Source organism: Ruditapes philippinarum, unplaced genomic scaffold (assembly GCF_026571515.1).
Source record: "Ruditapes philippinarum isolate M1 unplaced genomic scaffold, ASM2657151v2 ctg57_1_1_1_1, whole genome shotgun sequence".
Classification (NCBI taxonomy): Eukaryota; Metazoa; Mollusca; class Bivalvia; order Venerida; family Veneridae; genus Ruditapes; species Ruditapes philippinarum.
The window spans coordinates 405,525-425,367 of NW_026855294.1; the positions used below are offsets into that span (position 1 = coordinate 405,525).

A 19,843-nucleotide genomic window follows, 5' to 3' on the forward strand; every position below is an offset into this window, starting at 1 on the left:
ACTTGGCTATAAGCCAGATCACATATAAGACCAAAGTCTAAATTACTTTAAACTTAATAACCAGTATTCTGTTTTGACTTTCCTATTTATGTTTTTCTGTGAATTTATTATTCTACCCATAAGACAGGGTGTATCATCAAGGTACAAGTAGTACCTGATGGAAAAAAGTCTTATAGGTGGGTAAATTCATTATGCATTCAGCATACGTTTCAATGTTATATTACATGTAAATTTACCACTGTAAAATGTTACTGGCTTTGTAAAAGCATTTAACAAGTTTATACTAATCTATCTAAGGAAGTTCTATTGCTTATGTAATATTATACAACTCAGTTACTTGTGGAATTCGTTGAAATGATAGTATTATGCTCAGTGCCAAGCAAGAAAGTGTTCAGTATAATCATATGCGACCAGGACTCGGAACCATGTCCCCAGCACTTAGAAGCTGTCACTATATCAGTCTACTGTATAGTTAGAGTTAACATTTTGTTTGCTTGGTGATTAAATGTGAGATTACAACAAAAGTTTGTCACATCTAAAAATGTTACTAAAAATAACCAGCGCTATAACTGTAAAATCATAAATATATTTGGTGGATTACAGGATTTTTCTTTTCAGCAAGAAAAGTAATCCAAGTACAAATATTTCATTGGCATTTATTTCTTTGAATAGAGAAATTAAAGTTTTCAACGAATTCATTCCAACTGATGTTTTCATTTCTAACATATCCCAAAATCGACTCCCATCATTTTTTTTGTGCCAAATAAATACCAAGATTTTACAGTTTCAGAAGTTTAAAGCAGAAACGTAAACTAAACATAATGGTGGACAACATACTTAGAGACGAAATTCTGTCTATAGCTGCGAAAGAAGATTTCATAGCGTGAGAAATGAAATTTGAATGACTTAATCACATGGTAGAGTTATTTTTAGAACAATCTTGTAGTCAGACTATTTGTGAATTTTTACTTTTGTTATCAGTCTTCCCTCTTTAATCATATTAACGAAAAGATTGAAACAAAATGTAAAACTAGTTAAGGTTATTATTCTTACAATGTTTATACAGACTTGTTTCCAAAATACATATATGAAAAATTTACAGAAATTCAAAATGAGTATCTAATTCAATGCAAACATTTCTTTTGACCTTGTAATAGATGTGACCTATGACCTAGTGATACAACTTGTTAAATTTTGAGGTAAAACTTTACCGTAAAAGAGTGACGAAATGCTGATAAAAATCAAAATTTAGAAAAAATATCAATAATTAATGTATTTCATTTACAATTAAAGAGCCACTACAAAGATTGTTCCATTTTTACATTTTTTTCTGATTTTAATGTAATGAAAATAATGGCAAAAATTAAGAAGTAACATAAAATAATTTCTGGCAAATGATAAATTTTTTTATAAAAAAAGTATGTGGTGCACTTCATAAATGCGAAGAAAATAAAACAAATAAGACCAAGACAGATACATAAACGGCACTCCTCTTCTACGAATAAAACTTAAACCCGTAACCTGCTGGACACAAAAGTGATTAGAATTTGACTCCAGTATAGAGCCAGGCCAGCAAAGCTCAATAGTGCAGTCTGACCAGGTTCTATACATTTCGTAGCTCAATTTTTTATATTTTGATATTGAAATCCCTAAAACTTCAAATAGACTGTTCCAAATTCAATGTGGATGAATCCATTACACAAATCCAGCAGGTTCAGGGTTTAAATCTTATAAGCCAATACAGAGCATTTCCTAAGTTCTATATATCACAAAACATGTTAGCAAATACAAATCAAATTTCATCAATATAACAAATCTATCCCCCTATTCCTACCCCTCCCCGAACACCAACAATAAAGTAGTAAAAATTTAAAGTAATCATCACTTTCAGTTGTAAATGCCATTACATGTTTATAAAATCAAAGTGGGCTCAATGCGATCTTAAACTGAGGACAGCCCTTACTGAAGAGACACTATTTATGTGGATCCCATGGAAAATATTGCTACCCTGTACTTTTATAAAATCTATGGCATCAAGCTGATCAAATTTCTAAGTACAGGATAACTGTCAACTGAGATATGACAAATCCTCCCTTAACCTGCTGAATGGTCTATAATAGACTTGTCCAATTTCAAATATAAAACAGTCCATTATCAATTTTAGGATATCGTTTTGGTAATTTGAAGTTGCTCAGCAAACAATATTGAGACTGGTCACATTTCATCAATGAGAAGGCTGACCAGGTTCTAGAATGGCAGCAAAAGCTGCCTACTTTCAGTGGTAGCATTCTAGGGGGGAAATCTTAATAAAATGACATGATTCATGTTAAAACTGATAAAATCAGGTAATATTTCAGACAGCTTCCATAAAATATATTGAAAATCAATGTTAAATCAATGGAAAGACAAAAAACAGTAATCGTAAAGTTTAAGCCTCGTCAAATTTTCATATACGCAGACAATACTGGTATTGAGTTATTTTAATTAAAACCATTAACATGCTGGAACTGAAAGAGATTAGTCTTGACCACTAGTATAGAGCCAGGTGGTGTCTGCATGCCTGTACCAACTCACTATCCTCTTTACTATTGGCCTGACTTAACTTTTAGATTTTCATCTTGATATCCCAATACTGATAATGAACAGTTCCAAAAATGGAAGCTGGACAGTGATTTTTCTGCTTATATAACAGACAAGCAGCTTTCCCAAAAATCGGGACTTAAACCTGCATTTTTACTTCCCAAATAAGCAATTTTAGCTATAAATTTATCCAAAATCAAGAGACTGAGGCCTTTTCCCAATTAAGCGACAAAAATCACTGCTGGACTTCTAAGAAATTGAGCTGGTGAATGGCTTAACCTTTTAGACCAAAATGCTTGTACCAAAGGTGACAGTTATTTTCTTTCAAGAACAATTGACCCCATTGTCACAGTTACATTCTACTCATAAATTTTCATTCCTTATTCAACCAAAAGGGGCAAGAAGCTTGCAAATTACACCCGTGTGAAAAAAAATGTTCTATGTGCAGATGGCAATTTAAAGCGTGATCCTTACCTCTCCAACTCGCTGTATCCAGTAATTTTTGTCCATAGAGTTCGGGTCTTTTACACCATTCTCCTCCATGACCTTTTTATATGCTGCACGAGTCTGTTAAGAAATAAAAGAAAAGTAAAATTATGAGCTTTTCATTTTTTTTCCTACTCATACAGTCTTGAAGAATTTAGCAATGTTGTCAATATCTATGTATAATATAAAATTTACAAAAAGTTTAATACCATCAAACCTGTTCATAAGTCCAAAATTAAAACCATCATTGATAATAACAAAGAAACATTTGATATTCTGTTACAGGACAGAGTCTTATCAAAATTTTAGTACATAGAAAGTAATAACATCATTTTTAATAATGTCTAAATATGGAGTTTAAATTGAATTAAAGGAAAAAATATAATTAAAGGAAAAACAACTATATTCTTTTTTTTTTTCTTTTTTTTTGAATGTTTTGGGCTGATATTCATGTATGGTTACACCCACTTCCTTTGCATAATCAAGTAAGTTTCATCACAGTACCCTGTACCATTTTGCAGAACAAAAGTACGGCCCTTGACAGAAACATTATTTTTTTATATATTAAAAAAATAAAATGGCTTTAATGAAAACTAAACAGTATATTTTATAACCCCTTAATATTTTGTCAAAATAAAAACAACAAAATATTTTACTTTCGAAACACAAAAATAACATGTGTGACAAAATTGCATCATTAAGACATTTATACATTTAAGTGTTAATAATTGACTAATAGGTTCTAAGAATAGAATAGAACTTTATATTCTATGTAATATAAGTCATTAATATACAAAATTATAGTAATAAAATGTACTTATATACACTTTAAACTAATTGTTGAAGTACTTGAGTATTTCAAGTGGATATAGGGACAATGAAAAGGGAGTTTAACAAAAATCACATGTTTTTCTTTCGTAACTTACAAGAAAGACGATTGTGAAACTTTAATTTTAAACGTATCACTGCTATTCAGTTCATTCTTGGAATTTAATCTAAAGATCACATGACTTCTTATGAAAATATATAATTCTCATTTATATCAAGAGTTCACTTTTGTTTATTGTTATATTCTTCATTTCAAAGAAATTTCATTATAATTTCAAAATAATACAAGTATTATATGACGATGCAATTCTTTCGCAACTTAAAATAATAATAATTGCACCCTAGTTTCGATGAATAATGATAAATATTGCAAGGAACTTGATTAAACTGATAACAAAACAGCCAAGTCACGGCCAACTTTATAAATCACAAATGAAATAATTCATTCTCTTTTTCCTGTATCAATATAATATTGCGATAAATAACTTCAAATAAATAGTGTCAGAATGTGATGACTTATTTCAAATGACTCGATTTCAAATATATACAGAGATTTGCCTGATAATATATCAAATAAATGATCTGAAATATATCTATACAACAAGAGCTGTTGGACGGACACAGCTTGCTCAACTATTTTCAAAGCCTTATACTTTAACTTGGGCCACACAAGTATTTTCAATTCACAAAGGGGAAATAATTCAATGACAATTCATGAAAGAGTTATGGGTCTTGGTCAAAGACCTTATATTACAGAACTGATGACATATATGAAGTTTCCAATATCTTTCAGCACCTGGGAAGATAGATAAAACCATACAAAGGGGAATAATTCAGTCAATAGCGATGCTAGAGTTATGGTACTTGGTCGATGACCTAAAATTATGTCCCTTCAGACATGTTTGAAGGTTCAAAATGAACCTGTAAAGGTAATTGAGGTAAGGAAATGCACCCTTAACCAAGTGTGACACCAGACACAAATGCTGATGCAAAATTGAGTAGCATAGTCTCAGTATTCTGCAATCAGTCGAGCTAAAAATAGTTCTATCGATTATTCAAGTAGAATACATAATTATATTTTAACCATCAATGAAATACATCTAAATTAATCACAAAATAACAGATTATACGACTACTACATTATTACCCAGAATCCCTCACTACACATTACACACACTACTTCTAAGAGACAGTTATTATTGGTACATTTGGGTAAGTTTCTTTAATATTTTTTTACATTTTGATCAATTATTTCTGGATCTTAACCTAACAGGTCGGACGGTGACAAAATCTTTGCCATTATACATGATTTTAACTAAAAATAAATCAAAAGTTCAAGCACTGGCTGCAACAATACCAAACATAATGGGGCAGTTTAACAAGATTCTATACTCTTAGATACTTATTTTTTTTATATTTTGATGCTGAAACACCTAAAATTCTTATTGGACCGTTCCAAATTCAAAGCTGGGCAAGTCCATTTTACCAATTCAGCAGGGTCTGGTTTAAAAATGTGAAACAATAGTTTGTATTGCAAAAAAACAAAACAATTAACTTGTCATAATTTCTGCCACAAGAAAAAAATTAGTTCTACAATATAAACCACTTGACCTGTCAGATTAAGATCCAAGTTATGTACATGTATATACAGCAGACGTTACCTTGTCATTGTCCACTACAGAGTTTGACAATTTCTGAAACAAGGATACCCAGAATGCATCAGCCAGATGCCAAACGAAACCACCTCTACCCATAATGCATTAGGAAATGAATACATGTTTCTCAATATTTAGGTAAAATTTCTTGCTTTTTTCTTTAATTGACAAATACATGTAGGTAATACATTATAAGCAGCTTCTAGTTCACTAACCTATAATACACTATTTCATGCAATGGTATGTCCAGTGAAATTTGTGTTCAGGAAAATGAACATTCTACAAATAGGTATCTACCATCGGTCAATTTCAAATCTAAGATGACACTTCTTAACTATGACAATAAACTTTCACCTTTCTGCTTATGTAAATGAATAAATTAAATATTCATATTTGTATTGATGAACCAGTTTCTCACTAGATTTAAATTAGTAAGGGAGACAATTTATAAATTTCATAATCACACTAAAATCAAGAGTATTCTCCCTTTACAAATTTTGTTTGTTCTATTGAGACTGAATGCTCCAAGGGAATATTTTTCTTTGCCAAATTGAAACAAAAACATATTTTCCCAAAATGACATCTATATTGTTTTATCTATACCAGATCTTCGAACTGTCCTCTTACAATAAGAATAATGTTTAAAATGGATGTAAAAATATTTTTGTATAAATGAGAAGGTAGAAAGGAATACAGTAATATTATATCCACATGCTATAAATAGAATATACATGTTTATTATATAATTTATAAATAGTTTTGAAATGCCTTTCCCTGATTGGCTAACAAGAAACTTTTTGTAAAAAATAACAGGTCAATATCAGAGTATATTCACTGTTTTTTTCCTTCTAAAAATAGATTTTCAGAGAATATTCACCGGTTTTTCTTCTAAAAATAGATTTTCTGGAAATCCCTATAAGACGCGAGACTTAGACGTGACGTCACGCCAATTTTGTTGTTATTATTCTGAAAAAAAAAACGTTCAGTGGGGTGTACATAAGAGTCAAATAAGTCTATTTTAGTTACCGTTTTTCATTTCTAAGAACAATAGGGATTAGCATGCCAATGGAAAGGGCCAAATTATGGAAACAGTAGACAAGCTGAAAAATAATGATTTCCATCGTATGCAATGGCAGATGTGATAAGCCATATAAAAGCTATTTATAAATTATATAATAAAACAGATATGTACTTTTTAGCTGTTGAATATGATGTGATATGTACTGAAAAATTAATATTGACCTCGGCAATATTAATTTTTTCAGTACATATCACATCATATTCAACAGCTAAAAAGTCCATATTTGTATAATATAATGATACGATGTTATAGTTGGACAATAGGAAGAGCATGTTAATAGTGCTTAAATAAACCCAAAGTGCGTTTAAAGGAGTCTAAGTTTTGTACACTTGACACAATATCGCTACCTACCCCTGGCGAATTCTGATAAACAAATAAAAAAAATAACCTTCACTAACATTTTTTATTTATCTTTGAAGTAAATACAAATAAATAATATAACAGACAAATATTCAATGTAAATCAGACAATTCATTTAACTGTAAAGTAATAAAACTCAGAAAAAAAACATGAACGAAAATCATTATGTAACAAAAATACAACTTGGCTTACAGACTTGTGAATTTCCTTTGCGTGAATGACCTAAATATTAAATTCACATTTTGATGTCGTTTCTTATATATCAATGACTTTAATGCAAAGTTTCTTATTAATCATATACTGTATGCAAAATTTTCCATAAATCAATGATTTCATGCAAAGTTTCTTATATCATTTGTTTGTAAAGTTTTAGGACAAATACATTTTCAATACATTTATCCACATTATCCCAAATACAAAACTACAAGATATAATCATAGCAAGCAAACATATGTCATAAAGTCTGGGTTTTTTTTATATTAAAGGTGGGACAAGGAGGCGGTTTCATGCATGCAAATAGGTAATTTATTTCTCCTCAGCCAAGCATATACTTTTCTTTATTTACAATAAAATGACTTTAGTAACAAAACTCTATATTTTCTATGAAAAACAAAAGCAAGAAAACTGGCTTTTGATTTTTTAAATATCCAATATTAACTAACGAAAAAATATTTTTCCCCTGTCAAAATTTTTCCCTAAACACCCAGATTTTAAAAAGATTTCCCAAAAACAAAAACCCCAAAATTGTTCTCCCTTTTACATTGCATAGGTCTTTATATTTTTCTTTTAAATTTTTCAATAAAATCTCAAAAAAATGGCCTCACCCCAAAGACTTTAAAAAAAATCAGTATTGGGAATAGCTAAACCAAAAACCTTATTGCCCCCTAAGAAAAAGGTTTTTTTTTCCGAACAAAATTTTTTCACACGAACTAAAAAATTTTACAGCACTCGGATCCTTTTTAATGGCGAACTGTGTTCAATGAGGAGATGTTTCTTAGCCTCGAGTTGAGTCTTGAGGCTATTTATAGTTTGTTCTTTACTCTCGATCTGTAGCTCCAGAGTCTGTCGTGTTCCGATCTCACGTTCAAGGTCACTGCGTAACCGGTGGTTATCTTTTTGTAAAGAATTTAACTGAAAATAGAGAATATAATTAAATCAATTAAAAGATCATAGATTAAACAAACCTAATACAATATAGAATTCATTGATTACAAGTAAAAATACTTAAAGACAAAAAATAAATCTTTTGAAGATTTTGAATTTTGCAGAAATGATTTCTGTTTAATTGTCATATCATTTGAATAATAACATTTTTATCAAATCTTGCAAAAAATTTAATTATTTAACTTATGAATTACTCTTATAAACTTAGCTGGCATTGAATAAAAAAAAAAATTCCATCAGCTATTGAGGGATTTTAGCATAAAATTCAGTACGTAGCAGTATCTAAGAACATGATCACGTTAAACTTAAGTACAGACTGGCCAGGCCCCATACCAGTGGCGTAGATATTTTAGTATTGCTGACAGTACTCTCTATATATCGAGGGTTTGGTGCAAAACAGCTGTAACTCATATTACATGATGAAGGAGTTACTCTCATTTCGCACCACTCCATCATTATGTAGATTGTAGGATTATATTACCTGACTATTAAGCTGCTGTATGTTATCAATGTTAAGTTTTAGTCGGTTATGTAGATCTTCTATAGTTGCCATCTTACTGGACATTTCCTGATCTTGTTCCATCCTGTAACATAAACACATCATTTTATTACCAACTTCATATTTTACATATACATGTACTTCACATTTTTCATGTCATTTTTGTATGCTTCACATTTTTTAACATGTTTTTGATATTTTTTATCTCATTTTTCATCTTTTTTACATTTTACTTATTTTTTCTCACTTTTTAATTTTTTACTCTTTTCACATTTTTAATCTTATATTTTCACATTTTCATCTTATTTTACAAATGCTACAATTTTACATCCCCATTTTACAAATTTTTAATCTTAAATTTCACATGCTTAACAAAGTCATCATCATATTTCTCACATGCTACACATTTTAAAACCTGTTTTTTTACATGTTTCACATTTTTAAATCATATCTATTTCACATTTTCTATCTCATTTTCCAGCTTACTTTTCATATGCTTTACAGTTACTCATCTTATATTTCACATGCTTCATTTATCTATCATCTGATTTTTCACACGCTTCACATTATTCAAACTATATTTTACATGTTTCACATTTTTTATCTTATACTTCACATTTGTCCTCTTACGTTTGTTACATGCTTCACTTTTTTCATCATATCTATCTCTAAGCAAGGTGGATATAATCTACTACTTACTCATGTTCCTCTAGCCGGGACCGGAGCTGATTGAGGAGGACTTGTTGATGAGAGCTGTGGTTCTGTAGAGCTTTAAACCTCTCACCCTCGTTACGTCTCTCGTCCAACTCTATCTTCATCTTATTGTTCTGTTTCTGATATTTGTTGATCTGTTCCAACATTTGTCTGCAATATTAAAGTATTTGGTATAACTATTTTATCCTAAACAAGAGTATTTAACAACATGTATGGTGTTAATGCCTGTCTGTTAAAAATTATAAGTTAAAAAGGTGCATAACTCAATTATATTGCTTTCAGAATTATGCCTCTTGCCTTACAACTACTCTTGTCATGATAAGAAAGTATTCCAAGTTTCATGCTGATACCTTCTCAAACGTTTAAATCGGCTTCATTAGTTTTTGCACGACGACAATAATGACGACAACAATGGCGACCCTCCACTTTTTCTTAGAAACAGACAAGCTATTACGTAAATATCATAAACCTTAAGATCCTTTTTACTAAGCTGGATGATTTCTAATTATCTCCCTGTACCATATAAATTTAAATATTCCAATACCATTAGTGCCTTCAAAGGTTATCTATAGACAGTTTCATTGTTAATCGCTTTCAATAAGTAACAGCAAATTTATGCTGAAGTTACATGAAGAAATTATAGTTTAAAATAAATGAAGAACTTACTCTTTTTCAGCTGTAAGCTGCATGATGGCTTTACTTTGTTCTCTAATTTTGTTCCCTAATTTCTCATTGGCATGTCTGAAAAAAAAACAAAAAACAAACATAACATACAAATTTATTAAAACATTGTGCCTCAAAGCTTAACATAGACATATAAACTGACAGAATTCTATACATTTAATGAATAAATGACTATGAATGGGTGTATCAAAGCCTTTTTACAGTCTCCCTTAAAATAGTGAAAAATCAAAAGCACTAAATAAATAACATTAACATTCCGCGCTAAATCAACATTACATCTTACTGAAACAATAATTTAATGCACTTACTTTTGTTCTTGTACCCAGGTATTGACATTCTGCACAACCAATTCACTCTCCTTGTGAAGCCGGTCACCGTTAGTCCTTGACTCCTCGAGAGCCATTCTCAGCCCCTTGATCTCCTCATTGGCACTGTGATAGTTGTGCCTCATCAGTTCAAGCTCAGAATGCAACTTTTCAGCCTGCAAGAATACAAAAACTATTAATGCATTCTCAGAAATTATAAAGTGTACTTAATACAATTAAATTAAGGGCAGAATGTATAATAGTCCTTCAAACTAGAAGTAATCACTACAAAATCTGTGTTTTCTACTTACCAGTACTGGTGTCAAATACAAAAATATAGTTGTGACTCCAAGTCTTGTTTTATGATATATATATATTTTAAAAATGAACATTCTTTCTAAAATAATGAATCGATGAAACGATCTTGTAATACAGGACTGCCAATAAAATAACATAAAAGATCTACCATTTTATTCCAATAAAAGTAATACAAATAAGTTTATCAATGCATTATTTCTTAACCAAAAACAACAAGAAAAAATTTCAATTACCTCATTACAGTTGGCCTTGTATTTTTCTTGTAATGCACTCAATTCAACTTTAACGACCACTAATTCCTCCTCCTTAGCAGAGAGCTCCTGAAGACCTTGTCGGTTCCTATCCTGTGATGTGATAGCTTCCTGTTGTAGGTCGTTATACTTCATCTCGAAACTTTGGAGCTGAAAATTAAAATCCAGGAACATGGATTATTATTATTAACATGGAACATCATTTACATTATGGTAATTATCATCTAACTGTACCAGTAGAATGGTTAAATTTGGTTTGCTTCGTTACTTTCGATGCCTAGAATTTATTTGGAATATACCAAGTTTACATGACCTTTTGTGACTGCTCTTCATTATTAATAAAAAATCGTATCATGGTTTCTAATGATTTTTTTCTTATAAGTTTGATAATATGACTGTAACGGAATCAATATCAAGGAAGAAAAATTGATCTTACCTCATTCTCGGAGAGTCGATTCAAGTCCTGCATTTTCTTCAATTCTGATTTCAACTGATGTATCTTCTGCTCATAATTACTCAACTGCGAAAAAATTATTTTTAAAGGATTTAATTAAGCATGAACCATGAAATATTGTAGAATTCCCATTTACACTTTATGTTTTGTTAAACTATGTACTTTTAACAGTATTTAAATCTTATGTTGGTAGTAACCTCAACAAAATTCTTGGACTCTATATCAAGATAACCTTTTTCTCCTCAAGTAACAGCCAACTTCCTCACACAAGTTATCAAAAAAAGATAAGCAAGCACAAAAATCAAAGGAACATAACCACTTAACATCTTGTTTAAACTTGATTAAAATTAACATGAAAATGATATAGCAGACAAAATTCCAGAAAAGGGAAGCAACTCATAAATGCCCTAAATATCTAAAATCAAAGGGAAGTTATCTTTATTTGTTCACAAATAAATTCAATCAAAGAGAAGTAACTAATTGGTACTCACATCTTCAGACAAGGCCTGGTTTTGTTGCTGTGTTCGTGACATCTCGGTCCTCAGTATGGCCACCTGCTGGGACTTATCACCAAGCTGTTCCATAGATTCCTTGTGGTTACCCTGGACAGTGGTCAGCTGTACCTTCATATCATGTAGTCTCTCCTCATTCTCCATCAACTGTCAAAAACATAATTTAATCATATTTTATAATTTCTTGTTATTAGCATTTTCAACAAATTTGATACAAATATATCAAAAAGACGTTGAATTTTATAAAAAAAAAAACAAACTATTTACTACTGCTTATTTGTATTTAAAACTTATTTGGATACTCAAACTTCTGTGAATTCACTTATATTCATTGGCATAAAATTTCGTGGTTTTATCAAAACAGGCATTTTCGTGGGTTCTTAAATTCATGGATTTTCATTCTTGTAAAAAAATAGATAAATAACCTAATGCAAAGTAATCTTACACTTAATCGCCATACTTTTTTACTTACCACATGTACATATCTTTACGTCATATCATACAGTGTTAGTCAATAAATTAAATCCTTGCCTAAAGATACATGGTGGTTAACTATAACAAAAGGTAAAGGTATTTTACCTGAGCATGAGCTTTCCTGTAGTTATCTTGACTTCTCTCAAGATCAGCCTGCAACTGTTGTAATGTTTCTTCATATCTCGAAATCTAAAAATAGACATACATTTAACAATGACACAAATACAGAGAAATCTTAAAACTACTTTATTATGTAAGTAAAAAAGGATACAAATAAAATATTATTTAAACTTGGCCATTATGCGGTAAAATGGGCTCAAACTTAATATCATAGGAATAACAGACATAAACCTTAATTATTTGGCACCCCACTTTCTTTTTTATTTTATACGAAATCATCTCTTGCAATCAGTGAATGTTTCCATAAACAAACATTTAATATAGATTTGACATGAATTCATCCTGCACCTTTATCAAAATTTTGATTAATAAACTTACTTCTTGTTGATGAAGAACTGATTGTTTTTGTTGCTGCTGTAAGTTCATCCTGGCGACATGAAGTTGTCCGTCTCGCTCTGCAATGTCTTCCTTCAGTTTCTGTATACGTTTACTCTCGTCCTCGATATCATCTCTCAACTTCTTCACCAGCTCCTCCTTCTCCAACAACTGCCACACAAAAAAAAAATAAAAATCATTTCTATATGCGAATTCATTAATTGTTATGTTAGATAAGAGTTACAGCCCCTTGGATTCTTTACTCATTTTCAATACATGGTAATGTAAGAAACGTTACAGCCCCTCGACTATTTGTACATGCTTATATAAGCTTTTACTAAAATATTGTAAAAGAAAAGTGAGAGTTAACACATGTTGATTTTTCCTTTAAGGAGCTTCTATGAGGATGGAGTTACATCTAATTTGTTCTTAATAAATGTCAATAGAATTTCATTTCCCTAGACCAATGGGTAGTAGGTGATGAAAATATCTCCAACATTTTTTCTTCTCAATGGATTTATCTCACTGATAATACCAGTGCTTGTGCTAATCGGGCAAAAGATGTATTTCAAAAATTTGTGTGTCTGGGATTTTTATGCTGGTAGGTCCACCTAACTGACTTTCCTGGATAACTAACCGGTAACTACCAATTTCTCCACAAGTGAAAAGTTTGCAAGGAATTATTTGGTTTACCGATCAAAGCAGACATTTACTACATATAATAAAGAATCACACACCTTGTTTGAAAGTTCTTTGATATCTTTCTGGTTGGTTTCTAGTGTGTCTTCGAGGTCAGAGTTTGTGTGGCGAGCATTCTGTAATTGACGACCGGTTTCCTGATGACGGTCTCGTTCAGCACGGAGCTCGTTCTGTAACTGTGTCAGAATAGCATCTTGTTGCTCCACCTGGTGGGTATAAAAAATATATTTCAAATTACCACACTCCTTCACACATTAATCTTATCAAAAAAAAATCTTTTTCTAAATTAATGCCGTGAATATCTTTATTTTGTACAAGAAGCTCAAAATATGACAACACCTTAGATTCAAAGTTAATATGTATCTGCAGAAGAAAAGAATCCATCCAAAATCAGGATTTCAGATGTAAATTACCTGTGTAACGGTCTTAGAAAATCTTCAGGGTGCCTTTTGGACTTACTATGACCAATGTATAAGCAAAAACTATTGATATCTATAATTTTTCTGGCTGTTTCATACATTCACAAAGATTAGAAATCACATTACATCAACTTAAGCAATAACTAGTTATCTGCTATTAAAATTAGATAGGACTTAACCTGTTACTTCTCTAAGCTGTCAATTAGCATTTTAACACCAATATGTAATTTCTAACCACTACAAAATTCCGAGACAGTAATTACCTGCTCAGTGAGCATTTTTTCCTGCTCTCTAGCACCATCCAATTCCACCTCACATTTATGAGCTTTCTGTTTGTAGGCAAGACCTTCCTGTACAGCAGCATGATGATCTTCTTTTACACGCATCATATCCTTCCGCAGCTTGTCAATTACACATTTCTGTTCGTCTATCTCTTCCTCAGAGTTGGCATTACGTTCTATAAATAAACATCGTATTTTCTATAAATAAACATCGTATTTATAAATTCTCTACATGTTTGTAACTGGTCAATCAGAAAGTTCATATGATTTATATATACTCAATGGCTGTAAATTAATATTAAGTTTTTTGGACAGGTTATATAGCAGTATTTAAACAATTGTTTGCTATTAAACTCTTGTCCAGTATCTCAGAATACTTGTCTCGAAGCTAAACTGTTTAAACTTGGCCATGTAATCAATACCCTTTTCTGGTCATATAAACACAACAGTATTTCCAGAGACTTTTTATATTGGGCCATATAACCACAACAGTTAATACTGAGCCATATAACCACATCTGTTTTATACTGTGCCATATAACTTGTCAAAAATCTTTCTAACTAATGGCAACATCTTTTTCAAGTCTTAATTTTTTTTTCAGATTCGAAAATCAATACTCAAACTCAAACCATTAACTACTATACCATACCTTTTAGAGTTTTAAGTTCCATGTCAAGTTTCCTGTTGACCTGCTCATGTCTGACGACCTCTGTGACCCTCTGACTGAGTTGTTCCTGGGTCGTCTGGAGGCTTTGTTCCATCAACATAAGCTTCTCTTCATGATGAGCAAGCTGCAGCAGACAACATACAAAACTAGTTTTATGTTACTGTTACATAATGGAAATGAAAAATAAATACCATAAACACTCTTTAAGTTTTAGATCACATCATCACTGTAAAGGTCATATTGCAACTTTCACGCCTAACTGGAAGAGAAAGACATTGTTTGCACCTTCCCTATATTATTTTGTGTGCATGCAAGCACCCAAGTAGAAACACAAACCTTCAATATTAAGCCGGCAGGACAGTGTCTTCACATGAAATAATTCAAATTGCCTTATGGGATCTACGACCAAATTAACTGATTAGAGATATGGACCTTATATCTCAGCCATGAGGCTGGAATTATTAAGATAACAGTTTATTAAATATTATATATATAGTTAAGCAGTTTAAAATAACTGATATTTTTACAGTCATACCTCTTGTGCACAGTCCTTGTACTGAGCACGAGCCTCGCCAAGGTCACCCTTGAGGTGTTCTCCTTCACTCTGAAGCTCTGCCATCTGTAATATAACGTAGAATAATCAATCACTGAGCAAGCTTGATTAATAAATTTACATCTACTGAAAGGAATATGTCATAATTTTTTGTTTGGCCAAGATTTAATCGAGCACTCTCATCTTGATTCTTATTCTAATTCATTATACACTATTTCATCCTTATGATTGCATGGTGATGGAAATATCTGGTAGAAATTCTACAATAACTTATTTTTACAGAAAACTAAGAAGACCTTTTTTATATCAAATTTTAAAAGAGCTTAAGTAGTGATGTGAAGTTTTGTAAAGGAATAAAGGCCATGTGAAGTTTTGTAATGAAATACAGGCATGTTTTGATACATGAAACAACAAAAAAAAACCCAGATTCACAGATAACAACGCATCATGTACAATGAACAAAAACATGGAATAATCATGAAACCAGTCAAATAAAACATGAAATAATCATTGAATCAGTCAATAAAAACGGATGTTTATCATTTTGAAAATGGTTATCGACCTAACATGCAGAGTTAATTATAAATTTTGATGAATTGTTCTGTACACAATAGTTAAATTGTCAACAGGTTAACATGTATTATTCAGAATTCATCAGCCCATGTTTTACAAATTGTAATACCCTCAAAACATATTTAATTAATAGCTTATTTTTTTTCATAACATGTGTGATGAATAATTTACAGATAAAACAAAATAGATAAAGGACTAAGAATATTGATTCTCATACAAACTGAAAAATATATCCATATTTCAATTACATTTTCAATCAAAATTCATTCTACAGTGTACTTGATTTCACATTAAAATTCAATTAAAGGTGAATCGTTCTTTACTTCAATTTTAGTCAAGTGCATTATTTTGCATATCTCACTCTAGCTGTTTAAAGATTTCTTCATAATGATGTAAGATTTCTATTACATGTACAATTAACCTGACATTTTAGGTATTTGGTTTCTAAAATTATATTATATTGATTAATTACTTTTGATTAATGATTTTTTCTTCTTTTTTGGTTGCTTTTTATGTCAAACCAACACAGTATAGGTCATATGGCGACATTCCAGCTTTACTGGAGGAGGAAAACCTCAGGTGCCCTTCTGTGCATTATTTCAGGCATGAACGGGGAACCTGGATAGAATCACTGACGTTCCATAAGCTAGCTGGATATTGCCTCAAATGAAGGAATCCAAAGTCCTTATCGGGATCAAAACCATAGTGAGAGGGGCAAGTGGTTTAAAGTTAACAACCATAACAACTGCTTTTCTAAGTTTTAAGCAAAACTTTATGTTTTTTCTATCATATTCATCAGAATACTGACTGCTTGGGTTCAAACCCTGTTAGGAGCAAGCCATTGTTTCATTAAGGTAAGAAACTTTACAGTCATTGCTTAGTACTTGTTGGTTCCAGGAACAAGTTACAATAGTATTTCAATATGCTTATAACTTCTAACACAATCCAACTAAAATAAATTCTGTACAAACTTAAATTCTTTTCCCTAACAACAAAAATGAAAAATGCACTGATTTAAATGAATGTTTTTTTATTGAAAGCAATGAAATATAAAATGCTTTATCTACAAAGCCTGGAGAAAACTTAGACACTTTATTCTGTATTGTAACTTAATTTCTTTTCAAAATTATTTAATTGTGGGCCGTCCATTATTCATTCGAATCTAGCATTTCACAATTACGCCATTCAATTTACTTTTACAACTGGAAGTCTTCAATTTCATTCAATTAAACCAATTATAGATCAAATAACAGATTTCCTTTTTCTATACATTTATTATACAAGGCTTTCACAATGGGTAAATTTTTCATTCTGTTCAAATCAAAAGTAGCAAATACTGTAATTGAACAGCTTTTTTTGAGACCCACAGTGATTTACAATTTCTCTTTCTTTTTTTCCATTTTTTTTTATTTGTTATAATTTTATTTCTAGATTTTTAAGTACTTATGGCTTTTCTCACTAAAATAAAGGCTTTGATACTATTTTCCATAAAGCTAGATTATCCTCGAACACAAATCAAAATGATTTGACATAAAATTCATGCTGTCAAAAGTGGACCATGGTGTGCCTTTAAGCCTACATACAGTGTACCACCTTTACTACTCTAAATATAACTTCTTTAAAGCCATGAAAACTCATTTTGTTCACGTTTCTGGCTTACTTTTTCAAAACCTGGGGTCGAAGGTGAATTGACGAGCTAATCTCCGATATTCCTTACAAATAATGAATGACACTTTATTTTTTCCTTCCTCCACTGAGAAGAGTATTTCATATAATCTCATCATTGAGCTCGAGTCTTTTAATTGATCGGATAAGAAAATGAAAGTATTGAATTTTAAACCTGCGACACTTTTATTTAACATAAAGCCGTCTTTTACGATTTCATAATGTGTAAAGTAAGAATATTAAAACTTATTCAAATATTGGTCTTACATACAATACAGCAAGTGCAAACAGTCAAAATTGGAATGTTTAATCGGAGAAGATTTCGAAATATTTGTTTGTACACCATATTTTCATTTTGAAATTTGGTACAAGAAAGGTACTTTAGGTACATTGTATCTATCTATAATTTATTTGCATTTAACTTGAGCCTTTCGCCCCTGAAATTTGAGTAATGAACTAGTCTAACTCTAACTTGGGAATGGCCCATTCTGTATATCAAGAGTCTCAAGAAAAATAAAATTGAACAGCAAATCCTGAAATTCTATATAAAAAAAAAAATAGAAAAACCATTTCTACCTTGACAAATTGCATGGATGTATAGGCTAGTCTAGTTTTATGTTGATGGAACCAAGGTTAGCCAGCCATATTTAAGTATTCACCACTCAAATAGTATTATAAGAGAGAGCCAGTTAGTCTTAAGTTTATATGCTTTTCTTATCTTGTAATACTATATATTACTTTTCAACAACTAATAAAACCTCTTATGTCATGTCTTATTGGAGAAAAAGTCAATAAATGAAAGACTTTATTAAACAATTCCATTATATACTCTTAAAGAATTGGTAGCTAATAATCAACCTTAATTTATGACACAGGGCACAAATATTCACTTTCAAAATTTCATTGAATTTATCATTTTTATTCCTTGCAGGGGTAGTTTCAAAGTTTTCTCTAGTCAGCTTTCAGAAAATTTTGCTTAATTGCATTTATAAGGCATATTCTTTAAATAATCTATCCAATTAAGAGATTATGTGATTAATTCTAAATATATCAACTTTTAATAGCAGCTTAAAATTTAAATTCACATACTCGGTAAGTATAAATGCTTGACTTTTTATGCAGCAGTTCCTTTTATTATTGGAAATTTGTTGGGTTTTTTTTCAATTCCACCTTCAAGCCATACTTCATTAATAATTGAACCATATTTGTTTCTTTTATCTTGGGTACTTAGTTTGACTATCAATAAAGCAGAATTCAACGAGTTCAGATAGGTTGAAAAATATTAAAAGTTTTGATCATATTTCGATGAATTTTCACCCCAATGCTTTCAAGGTCATCTTGAATATAAATGAGCATTCAAAGACAAAATTTAACTCCCTTTATCAAAAACCAAGGACGAAACAAAGTTTTTTACTCACCCTCATTTCTGCCTGTTTCTTGGTTGCCGTCAAACTGTTCACCTCCATCTTGAGACATTTTATCTGACCTTCCAACCGTTCAATCTGCAACACAGCATTTTCATATTTTCTAAACATCCTATCATCAATACTACGACCATTTGACCTTGACCTTTCATCAAGGTCACAAACAGCATTGTCAGATTTACTCCTGTGATGTTGCTTAGCATGATTATTAAACTTTCTTGACATTCGCTCACGATATTGAGCACTTAATTCCTCTATTCTTTCCTCACTAACCTTGTTATGAACTTTATTTATAATGGCCGAAGCTTTCCCCGACCCCTTTAGAACTGCTGGGTCAGGTTCGTTAAAATTTGTTCTTACTGTGCTAACTATGGGGCCGTAATAAGGTTGTGTATGAATTTCATCCTGAATGGGTCCACGGTATGGACTATATGTCATTTGGGATCCTATAGGAGGTGGCTGAACAGTTTCCTGTGAATTGTTTATGGCAGTGTTGCGACCTTCCGCTAAAGAAAGGTCTCTACTAGGTGTGTATCTATACACAATGTCTTCTATAGACTCTCTACCCGACCTGTACGGACTTTTCCTTCCTGTTTCATTTATACTATTCACTTCTACATCCTCCATGCTTCGATGCGGCGACCTTGACCTTCTTTTCTCCTCCGTGTCGTTACCATCGTTCTGAATAGCACTTGTATCAAA

At 31.2% G+C, this 19,843-nt stretch overlaps 1 protein-coding gene and 1 long non-coding RNA gene across 2 annotated transcripts in view; both read right to left on the reverse strand.

Annotated features, from left to right (window-relative positions):
* Positions 1–716: 716 nt before the first annotated feature.
* LOC132742807 (uncharacterized) lies at positions 717–5,700 on the reverse strand. Its single transcript, XR_009627483.1, has 3 exons — positions 5,556–5,700; positions 3,055–3,147; positions 717–861 (listed from the first exon to the last, which is right to left on the reverse strand). It is a non-coding gene; the product is annotated as an uncharacterized LOC132742807 (long non-coding RNA).
* A 2,229-nt stretch (positions 5,701–7,929) lies between these two features.
* The window catches only part of LOC132742788 (nucleoprotein TPR-like), a 76,112-nt gene continuing 64,198 nt past the window's right edge, over positions 7,930–19,843 (reverse strand). The window contains exons 37-51 of the mRNA XM_060731262.1: positions 19,136–19,219; positions 15,462–15,545; positions 14,909–15,050; positions 14,242–14,435; positions 13,598–13,765; positions 12,864–13,031; positions 12,471–12,554; positions 11,871–12,038; positions 11,362–11,445; positions 10,908–11,075; positions 10,360–10,532; positions 10,034–10,108; positions 9,353–9,517; positions 8,636–8,738; positions 7,930–8,121 (exon numbers count right to left, since the gene is read on the reverse strand). Of these exons, the coding sequence (XP_060587245.1) occupies positions 7,930–8,121; positions 8,636–8,738; positions 9,353–9,517; positions 10,034–10,108; positions 10,360–10,532; positions 10,908–11,075; positions 11,362–11,445; positions 11,871–12,038; positions 12,471–12,554; positions 12,864–13,031; positions 13,598–13,765; positions 14,242–14,435; positions 14,909–15,050; positions 15,462–15,545; positions 19,136–19,219 (2,052 nt within the window). The remainder of the gene's footprint in view (positions 8,122–8,635; positions 8,739–9,352; positions 9,518–10,033; positions 10,109–10,359; positions 10,533–10,907; positions 11,076–11,361; positions 11,446–11,870; positions 12,039–12,470; positions 12,555–12,863; positions 13,032–13,597; positions 13,766–14,241; positions 14,436–14,908; positions 15,051–15,461; positions 15,546–19,135; positions 19,220–19,843) is intronic.